At 38.9% G+C, this 11632-nt stretch overlaps 1 protein-coding gene across 1 annotated transcript; it reads left to right on the plus strand.

The window, feature by feature from the left end:
- The first annotated feature begins 5575 nt into the window (after window positions 1-5575).
- On the plus strand, window positions 5576-6514 carry LOC128504991 (olfactory receptor-like protein OLF1). Its single transcript, XM_053475266.1, has one exon. It carries the CDS (start codon window positions 5582-5584, stop codon window positions 6512-6514), a length of 933 nt encoding a protein of 310 aa, XP_053331241.1. The 5' UTR covers window positions 5576-5581.
- Window positions 6515-11632: the final 5118 nt, after the last annotated feature.

Raw genomic sequence — 11632 nt, forward strand, 5'->3', positions numbered from 1 at the left:
CTTTTACTGCAGTATTACTGCACTTTTACTGCAGTATTACTGCACATTTACTACAGTTTTACTGCATTTGTACTTCACTGTACTGCAGTTTTACTGCACATTTACTGAACTTTTTTTTTATATTGCAAACCTACAGTTGTAATTCAATGTACTGCAGCTTTATTGCATTTGTACTTCCGTACAACAATAACTGCAGTACAGTGAAGTACAAATAAAGTGTAAAACTGCAGTAAATGTGCAGTAATACTGCAGTAAAAGTGCAGTAATACTGCAGTAAAAGTGCAGTATTGCAGTTTTTTCACGTCCAAAAAACTGTAGTATTACTTCAGTAAAAATGCAGTAATTTTTTCGTAAGGGATAAGGTCAGTCAGCTATAAAGAGTAAGATGCGAGTGAGTTACCGACCCAGAGTTAATTTAAATGAGATTCTTCACTAGAACATTGAGATTCTGTGCAACTCTGGCTAGATAGATAAGTCTGCCATAATTAACTAATGATGATAAAAACACTTTTAGAAGAGTTAATAAAATTCTGCGTAAGGTAGGTATCCAGAGAATTGAAATGATTCTCTTACTTGTTTGTAAAAATAACGGTCACAGAGGAATCCCGGTCCCCATTCTATTTGTTTTCCCCTTCGACAGACGAAATACTCGGGTCTCTCAACAGGCATAAATAATATTTGGTCTTGCGTGTGATGTTTCTTAACAAGCTCAGATAAATTTAAACTTCAGAAATTCCCAGAACAATTAGAAATGGGATACAATCAAACCAACAACATAATAACAAGAATCTGGGGACTCCCTGAAAACTAGGATACCACCGAAACAGACCTTGATAGTCTTAGCGGACATTTTGTTTAATGTTAGGAGCACAACGTTCAATAAGCGTTACAGAACCATTATTATGTAGCTAAACATGTTTGTGTTGTATCATGAACATAGAATGTAAGTTTACCTTTTTGTTTTTTTGTTGTTGTTTACCCCAGACCTGGCAATCCATAGGCTAAGATGCTTTTCCTGATGGAAGGGTCTCTTATTGGCAATCTGAAATACTGAGGAGTACGACATATTTAAATATGATTATAGATCCAGATTTAAACATACAGAACGTTCTGTAAAAGGAACATTTAAAACACTTAATGGCTCCATTCACTGTTTATTCTGAATATTGTTAATATTATTAATAATGGCAAGCTACAAACAAAATACGCAATCTATAAATAAAAATAAATAACTAGTAATAATAGTTTGTCTTTACCTGGGACTGAACAGATCTGAGATAAACCATTATTAAGAAGTCTAATAGTTAATAGCTTAACTGTCGATGGGCCGAATGGTTCTTATCTGCCGTCAAATTCTATGTCAAAGTTTATATGATCAAAACTTTATTACTGCTCGTACTTTTCCATTTTTAATGCGATTCAGCATCGTCCTCCTTGTCCACCTTTACCCGTTCTTTAATAATGTTTCTGGTACAAGGGTTTAAAGTGTGTGCCTAGGGCCACGGAATAAGAGGCTTTATATTGATAAACTATAATCAATGACATATAGATTATAACAAGAAAAAGGTTAAATGTCTTCTTAACTTGAGATTCTTCCATTTGAATTTTTGTGGGTCTCCGTGACACACGTCAACATGAAAACTTCCAAATGCATTTAAGTAACGACTGTAAGCACAGAGATAAACAGTAAATTAAAAACTAAAGTAGATTCCTAACAGACTTAAGACACTAATGACGCGGCACAATGTAGCAGCAATGGACGCCAAAACAAGCCAGGGCTACAGACAAAATTATAGGGGGGTCTAGCATGTGCCACACAATCCCATATATGATATTCTTTGGTACCCCAGTTGTATATTATGCATCCCATGTCAGAAGCACAGGTCCAGATTTGTGTTCTGGAGCCCCTAGGGGGCTTTATTACTCGTATTGCCCCTTCAACCCCAAGCATTGTTATTTTGCTCCTTTTTGTCCCTCAAACCCTTCTTTCTTTCTTTCTTTCTCTATTTCCATTTCTCCCGTCCATTATTTCTCTCTTATTTTGGCCTTTGTATCCTCACCATCCTGAAGTCACATTTAATGTAGCATATATATACATAATACCTTGAAGGTGACGCTGTGACATCATCACACAAATATTGTGAGTTTCTTGGAAAAGGACAACAAAAGGGTTTGGGACCAAAAGGAGGACTCTTGGGAGACACGTGTGTGAAAATAAAGTACTGGGAGGAAACATCAGTAAGAAGATTACGTTACTGCTGCATTTTACAGAACCTCAGCTGTTTCCTGAACTTCTGAAAATCATTCTCAAAAACTAGTACGGACTGCTGGCTTCTTTATGAAAGCGGAATAGCTGTGACTGAAGAAGACGGCCAAATCCTCTCCGTGAACAATGCTAAACCTGCTTTTAACCTTTCTCTTCCTCCAGTTCGTCTCAGGTAACGCTTAGAAAGCTGCAATATTTTACAATATGTGCACTTTATTTTCCGTGAGAGTTAAAATAGTATTTTAAGAGTATTGGCGTACAGCTTCTCTCGGCACGTTTCTGTATCAGTTTGGGAGACATTACAGATTAAACGTTAGATTTTGACCCATACAGCGACTAAAAATCAGTCAGACTCTGACGATACACTTTAAATTAATGCCGCATAACATTAGAAAACCCTGCTGACATACTAATGAACAGAGAAGATACTCTTAATACTTTTGTTTGTCTTATATACTTTTTGTGTTCATTTTCTTGGATGATTTAAATCAGACATGCGAATACCAAGCGTGGCAGAAATTATATTATACAAAGCCTTGCAGAATCTTTGGATGTGTTACTTTGCCCACCAAATCTCTTGCAAATAGTAATTGCTTTTGTCAGAATGATGTAATTTTTTGTTTTCAAATTAATTTTCCTTTTTGTGGTTAAATCAAAAGAAAGCAATTTCCGGCAGGTCAAAAAGATAAAAAAAAAATCTTATTTTAAATTGGATATCTATGTTTTTCTATTGCAATATATATATATATGTTTTTAACACTGTGATATTCCTCTAATATACTACAAATACATACTCAGTCAAAGTGATGTACAATAGAATGCCTTGGTTTAAATATGACCCAAAAAAAAAAATTTTGGGGAACGAACGTAACAAGGGCTTAATAAACTCTACCATAAAGCATTCATCTTTGTGTCATGAGTAATGGCCCAAATACCTTGATATTCCACAATGGCGACCTCTGTGCTGTCAGATAAGATGATGTGTAATACAAAATCCTCTTTGTTGCTACACTGCATGGTACCTAATGTTTTAAAAAAAAGATAATCTAGACCAAACGAGAAGGCATCTGGCAAAAATGTAACAGTACAGATTAAAATGACTTAACCCTGGGACGATTCCATTGGCAAGAATTGATTCTGAACACCTCTACCAGAGTAATTTTACCCCACCACTCTTTCATTTGCTGCCCCATTGTGCCGGTTCCCCATGATAACGAGAATTAAACTTATCATTAAGAGCCCCCAATTATCTGTAATTACCTCCAAACATCAATCCAAAACATCAATCGAACATGTTACATCTATGGGGCACAGAGAGACAACACAATTTTATACTTATTCAAATTTTATTTTATTTTTTTTTTACCTTTTTTGTCCTTAAAATTTGTCCCCCTCGACAAACCCGGTTGCGGCCACGACGACTGTTCTGCCAGCCGGTGGGCCAAATCCTCTGAATATCTTAATCTTTCGCACTGAAAGTATGATAAATACAGAAATTGAGAGATACAATTCCTTTCCATGACCGTACAATACGGCAGAAAACTTTATGGTATTCAAATCCAAAACAAATTATTTAAGATTTTTCTGGGAATGCCCTGTGCGCCACATTACTCACGAGCTCAGTAATTGGGCAGGGAGGACCCAAAACCCAGAACATAACCTTCAGACCACGGTGGTTAGAGGATTAATCTTTTGGGATAAAGCAAAATAAGCATAATAATCATGCTATTTAAAGGGCTCCTCTATGAATCTTCACTGTTATATCAAAAATCTAATCTAATGGAGGATTCCACCATGGTTTGAGCATTCTGCAGTGCGTGACGGAAAGGCACTATTAGAGGTAGGTTATAAAGGACACATAGCATTCTAAATGAATTATAATTCACACATCATTCTTTCCATTCCCATTAAAACTGGGTTAAACTGAAAAGTATGAGTATTTGGTCCGGATGTTATTATATTGTATGAGGCAATGAAATACTTGGGGTTGATGGACACTTCTACAAAGACAAGATGTCTATATGGTATAAGAGCTGTTGGTTAGTTTTTGATAAGGGCTCTCAGCCTTATGAAGTTCAAACCTTGGCCGGATTCAGTTATTTCCTTGCTGGATGGATAATTTCCGTGTCCTGTCTGGTGTATACAGTAGACCTGGCAATCCGTAGACGCTCTTAAAAAATCCTTCTCCCGATTGAAGGGTCTCTTATAGGCAATCTACCCAGATTTAGATTTTTTTTTGTTGGAATTTTTATATATATTAGTTTCTTTATGATATTGACACGGCTTGCTAAACCATGGCTAAAGTGTTAGGAGTTGAAACATACGAATACATCTACATTGTCTTGAATAGATAAATAAACCTAAAGGTTGTTAGTTTTACTGTTCCTTCTGAATATTCAGAAACACGTCACAATCTATATGCTTGTTAGGTGAACACTTTCCATTTTATATTTTTTATCATTGGTGTCCAGACTTTTGGGTTATTAGGGAGGAATATTAACTACTACTACCCTCAGCCAGCACTGTTGTCTAACACAGACGGAGCAGATAGAAAGCCTTTTTTAAAAACATTTCAGACCAGGAGCCATTTCAGATAAAGAAGTCATTTTAAGTGCTTTCAACACAGCTATAAGAAAAAGGAACAGAAAAAAGGAAACCATGATTTAGATCGGTAACCACGAGCTCTGACGATGTCCTTGTGATGCGTGTTTTGCTGCTACTTAACGTGACCAGACACACACGTAGTTTAGAGAAATCACGTCAATTTCATGTGAAAAAGAATCTTCAGTCTTTCGTTTCTAAATCACATGACCTACAAGGACCATGTCTAAAAGTGATTCTGGTTTGAAAAGTGGTATTACCACTGATTCAAGCCTCAAAGTATTTAAATTGCGGCTTTGGGTCCCTGTAGACCAGAACTCTCTTTATATCTGAAATGTGTTGTTCTAAATACTCTACTAAACTTCATGTTTCAGGGATTAAGTCTTCTGGGGAAATAATAAAATGACCGATTTTTAGGGTTATTTGCTTAGAATGCCTGAGAGCGCCATAATTTGTTTGGAACGGAGATTTTAATTCATTTTAGTTAGTTTTGTACAAACCTTTTCTAAAACCTGAAAGGCTGTAAGAAGCTACAGATCGAAAACCCTAAACCGGCTTTTTAAATATAATCAAATATGCCATCGTTACATCTGAAATACTGACCAGATGATCACAGATCAAAATACTTGCTGATGACCCAACTTCAGTGAAAGAAAGACAATTTAGCAAATTTTTTGTGCGTTTTTAGGTCCATTTAGGTTTCAGATTACTCTCATGGAACAGTCAAACCAAACATCTGTGAGCAGTTTCATTTTACTCGGTCTCTCCAGCGTCCCGTATCTCCAAGTTAGCTACTTTCTGTTATTCTTGGTGATCTACGCGGTCACGGTGTCCGGAAATCTCCTGCTAATTATCGTGGTTCGCATTGATACCCAGCTGCAGACCCCTATGTACTTCTTCCTCAGCAACCTCTCATTCATTGACATCTGCTTCTCTTCAACCATAGTGCCCAAAATATTGGTGGACACTTTATCGAGCGACAAAAGTATTTCATTCATAGGATGTGCTGCTCAGATGTATTTCTCCTTGGCACTCGGCGCTACAGAGTGCATAATATTGGCCGTCATGGCGTACGATAGGTATGTGGCTATATGTAACCCTTTGCGTTATGTGACTATTATGGGGAAAAAGCTCTGCATCTCCCTGGCGGTTGGGTCATGGACCTTGAGCTTCCTAAACTCTGTTATCCACGCTACCTTCACCTTCCGGCTACCTTACTGTAAGTCGACTCATGTCAACCATTTTTTCTGTGAGATGCCGCCACTCTTCCGATTGTCTTGCAAAGACACCTTGTTCAATGAAATAGCAGTATATATTTCTGGAGGGTTGATAGCGCTTTGCTCCTTCATGTTGACAATCATTTCTTACTTCCATATCATCTCCACCATCTTGAAGATCCGCTCTACCAAAGGGAGGTACAAGGCGTTCTCCACTTGCGCCTCGCACCTGACGGTGGTCTCTCTCTACTACGGGACCATCATGTTTATGTATCTGCGTCCGCGGCATAGTTACTCTCCGGATAGGGACAGGGCTGTGTCAATCCTATATACGGTGATTACCCCAATGTTGAACCCCATCATCTACAGCATTAGAAATAAAGATGTTAAAGGTACCTTAAGGAGGACTCTAGCTTTAAAAATTAAATGACTAATTCTGCGGTGCCAACAAAACAAAAATCCGACGCTAACCCAGGCTGCTAACGACTACTGCTCCCGGTTTCTGAAAAATTTCTGAGCTTGCATGAAGAGAAGTAAACTCTCTGGACTAGTGGACAACACGAAAAATAAACAGCAAATGATTGTACCTGAAACTCTGAAGGATAATATTATCGAGGCCTAGTTTTTGTTAAAATGTATAGTTTTCCTTGGAAAAAAGATCACTGGCGCATGTCTCTTCCTCCACCAGAAGAGTGTGTTGTGGTGGGACATAGATTGGCAATAGGTTGAACCTACTCAAAAAAAATCCGTATTCTCATAAGGGGTGGAAAATGGTGAGAGAAGAGCAGAAAATAGATCACCATCAACCAAAAAAGAGACGCACATCCCTACTGTGTAATCCATGAGGATTTTTATATGATTTCTAAGTAGGGATTTCCTTACAGTGAGGATAGAATGGCTTCATAAAATCATAGCTTTTCCCAATCAAGCCAATGTCTATGCATAGCAGCAGCCTAGCATGTTCTAAATGTTTTTAAATCTATGCAGCGCTGTTTGGCCAGCTTTAGCCATGTCTTTCGGTACTAGACATTGTGCTTATGGCCCCGCAACAAGGTGGCCTGATATTGGTAAACTATATACGCAACAAGGCATGGAGTTTCGAGCCCAAGTATCTCCCATCAGCCGCACAGTGTTCTTAATAAGAACTCTAACCTACAGATTTAGGATGTACACCTGTAAGATTACCTTCCTCTTAAGCGATTCATTATCCAGATAAACCGAGGGTTTGTTGAAGGTGGGTGTGAATATTTTTAAACGTCATAGAGTGAAAATAAATATTATTTCATAGAGCCATTTAATTGATTTGAAAATTATCCTAGAATTAACACCAATGATCCTCACACTCTAACCTTGTCCAGGTCTCCTCAACTTTTTATGCCTCATTTAAATTCCCTTCTTATTCGCAGGACAACCTTGTCTGCTATAACCCACAAATGTTGTTATTCTTACAATAAATTCAGTGTTTAAAGGCAAAATGTGATTTTTATCTGACCAGTGTCTCAAAATAAAGGTGACTTAACTGCACGTATCGCCTCATTCTGGTTTGTGGTTCTTGAAACCTAGCTTCTCGGTGGACCGCTTCCGCTTCTACATCTTCTTGTTCATCTTCTGTCACCTATCTTATCTTTCATCTTTTTCTCTTCTATCTTCCGCCAAAGTGGTGGCGCTTCCAGCGACATCCTCCAATGGTGAGTTCCTTAAAGGGCAAGTAAAGGACCTGAAGCTGTTTTGACATTGATGCTGTTTGGGTGGTCACATCAAGATATGGATTTGATTAAGATTTTTCTATTGTTCACTCATTTTACATTTTGGGAAACATTAATTAATCCTTTGATTTTGACCTATACATAAACTTATCACCGCGTAAGATACGAGACCTCAGCAGACGTACTATTGAGCAAATAATATGCTGAAAAGCCACACTATTGACCTTATTTTTTATGGCAGACTATTGTCTGACTATTTTTGTCTGATTGTTCGTCGTTTTGACTTTACTGACTTTTTATTTATTTTTGCCGGTGATTGGAATCATATTTGAAATCATACATACATTAACAAAATGCAGCAAAAATTACATTATACAAACCCAACATTTTAAGCACGTTTTGCACTCCGAATATCTTATAAGTAACTGATTATGTCGGAATGATATCAATGTCTTTCATCCACTGAACCTTTCATGCTCTGAGTAAATTAAAGGCAAGTTAACAATTTTCAGCAGTTCTATTTTAATATGGATAAATGACATCATTTTTAAAACAACGCAAAACTATAATCAGTGCTACATAGAATATTCCATTAAAATACTCTTAATAATTTAATAATACAAAGCATAGTTTGCTTAATTTGAAACAGTGGTGGTTTTCATAAAAAAACATTTTTACACGTTTTTCAACATAATAATATAGAGCAAAAACATTTTTAAATCACAATGGTGAACAATGGAACGCCTTGCTTCAAAACTCCAGAAATACCCCCAAAAAAAGCGAACCAAACCCATACATTCAGGTTTTGGGGTGCTACTGAAATGACCCACGCAGGGAATGTTTGGAGGTTTGACCAGACCTCAGGGTTAAGAACTCCACCTACCAGACAGGTGCCTCATGGAGTGATCTGCCCCAAAATTTCAAATTAACATATAATATTCACATTATGCCCACACGTCAAACCAAAAAAATGTTTCCTTGTACTTGGAATTGACTATTTTGTGCTTGAAATGTATCCCGATATATTGCAGGGAAATGTGAAGATGAAGCGACAACAACATCTTGGTATTACCCCTTCACTGACTTAAGTGAGTTGATCATTACCCAATGTATATATAGACAGATTTCTGATTCATCTAGATTCCTTATACAATCTATTGGGTTAGCCGGTCACTTCGTCATTGGGGACCCTATAAGTTTTCTCTATGACAACAAAACATAATTAACAACTTTAAGTGCATCTCGTTAAAGTGCATACGGTTTCCCAAACTGCAAACTTCTGTATTAAAGTATCCCTCATTATCATGGCTTCCCAGATAAACAGCGAAGGCCGTACCTTTTAGCTAAAGAAATTCACCTCTAGGGCATATATCCTTGTTACATAAATAATACATATTTTTTTTTGTTTGTATCCAGATTACATAGACTTCGAAGTGATATTTCACGATCGGGTAAGATATTTTGTGCTGTAACTTTTTTATTTTGGAAAACGGTCTTAAGAAAGGCATGTGAGATAAAATCCCGGAGTAACCACGGGTGTTAATAATGACTGGACAGCTTAAAAAAGTTCCGATATTTCCATGTGGCTTTATAAGGCAACATTAAGGTTTGGAAATGTAAAAGAATAAAAATAACTCGATTTTTTAAAGGGAATTTGCTTCCAGTTTTGGTAAAAAAATATCGGAGAACCGGTGGTCAGTTTGGAATGCAAATAGAGCATTCATTGATTGAGGGTTCTAATAAGAATCCCTACAGTAAATCAAGCTTGAGAAATATCTTATTGGATAACATTTTCTCCCTTTTTTTAGTGATTTTTAGTGATTCCCAGGAATCTGGTGCATCTATGTTTCATAAAAGAGCCATTTGACCCTCTATATAGCTATAGCTTCAATACAAACCCCAGCTTTTACTGCCAGGTTCTGATTGGCTGAACTTATAAAGGGACCAATAAGGGGACATTACATGTTTATATCAAATAAACATGGCTCCCAATATATGTGACGTACCTCCTTAATTAGTTTTCTTGAACAAAATGGTGAAGAGTAAACAGTTGTGTGCCATGGCTGTGCACAATAGCCAAAAATGCCTATATTTCCTAAATTTATCCTTGTTATTTATTTCTCCAACACAGGACTCTGGGTCGTCCCTTCAGCCAAGCTACCTCCCGCTCATAACGCTCCTTCTGTACTTTACGTGGTTTGCCTTCCAGAGAGGCCTTGCATTGGGTCGTTAGAAGGTAATACGAATCATCAAAAATGCAAATTGCGTATAAACTGGTCTGTATATATACGTTCAATATAGGGCTGAAACAACTAATCGATAAAATCGATAATAATCGATTATGAAAATCGTTGTCAACGAATTTCATCATCGATTAATCGGATCGATTTTTATCGATTATAAAAAGAGGTTTTTTTCAGAGCAAATGCTCTGAAAAACTCCTCTCTTTATATAATCCGACCTCAAACAGAGATCGGATTATAACACCGGAATCCAGATCCCCCGCAACGCTGCAGGGGACCTGGATTCCCCTCACTGTCGGCCGGTCTCTCACTTCCGTCTCTCTCCCCCCTCCCATAGACCCCTCTGACTCCTCCCCCCTCCCATACGTCACTCTGCCTCTCTACCCGGCACCGTTACTGACAGGCACTTTCATTGCAGCTTCATAGAAGCCTCAGTGTAAGTGAAGGTGAGTGACGGAGTCTGTCTGTGCGATGCAGACCCCCACCGGCTAACAGAGAATCATCCTCTCTGATGGCCGGTGAGGGTCTGCATCGCACAGACAGACTCCGTTACTGCCCTTCACTTACACTGTGGCTTCTATGAAGCTGCAATGAAAGTGCCTTCAGTAACGGAGCCGGGTAGAGAGGCAGAGCGGTGTATGGGAGGGGGGAGGAGTCAGAGGGGTGTATGGGAGCCACCCTCCAATACACCACTCTGGCTCCTCCCCCTCTCATACGCCACTCTGCCTCTCTACCCGGCTCCCTGGTGTCTTGTCAGAAACGGAGGTTCACAGGAGGCAGAGTGGAGTATGGGAGGGGGGAGGAGGCAAAGTGATGTATGGGAGGGGGAGGAGCCAACGTGATGTATGGGAGGAGGCAGAGTGGAGTATGGGAGGAGCCAGAGTGATGTATGGGGGGAGGAGGCAGAGTGGTATATGGGAGGGGGAGGAGGCAAAGTGATGTATGGGAGGGGAGGAGCCAGAGTGGTGTATGGGCGGGGGAGGAGCCAGAGTGGCGTATGGGAGGGGGAGGAGCCAGAGTGGTGTATGGGAGGGGAGGAGCCAGAGTGGTGTATGGGAGGGGGAGGAGCCAGAGTGGTGTATGGGTGAGTTATAGTGGTGTATGGGGGGTATTATGAATTTGTAGGGCATATAGGGGGTATAAGGCATATGGATATTAGGCATATCAGGGGGCATAAACATATCTGGGGGTAAAAGGTATATCAGGGGGCTCAGTGGCATATAGGGGGTATAAGACATCGATATTAGGCATATCAGGGGGGCATAAAACAAATCTGGGGGTAAAAGGTATATCAGGGGGCTCAGTTGCATATCACTGGCATATAAGGAGTATAAGGCATATCAGGGGCACAGTGGCATATCAGGGGGCACAGTGGAATCTGGCATATAAGAGGTATAAGGCATATATGGGGGCAGAGTGGCAAGCTGGGGGTCAGATGTGCATAACTGGGGGCAGTTTGGTAAATAAAAAAATTTAAACAAGGCTTTTTTCTCAGTTTTTATTAAATATGAAAAATAGTTAACATATGAATTAATATTTACTAATAACTTTGTATTAAAACCTAGTTTGAGAAACACCTTGTTTGGGTTCTTGTAGCTT

The sequence above is a fragment of the Spea bombifrons genome, chromosome 9 (genome assembly GCF_027358695.1).
Source record: "Spea bombifrons isolate aSpeBom1 chromosome 9, aSpeBom1.2.pri, whole genome shotgun sequence".
Lineage (NCBI taxonomy): Eukaryota > Metazoa > Chordata > Amphibia > Anura > Pelobatidae > Spea > Spea bombifrons.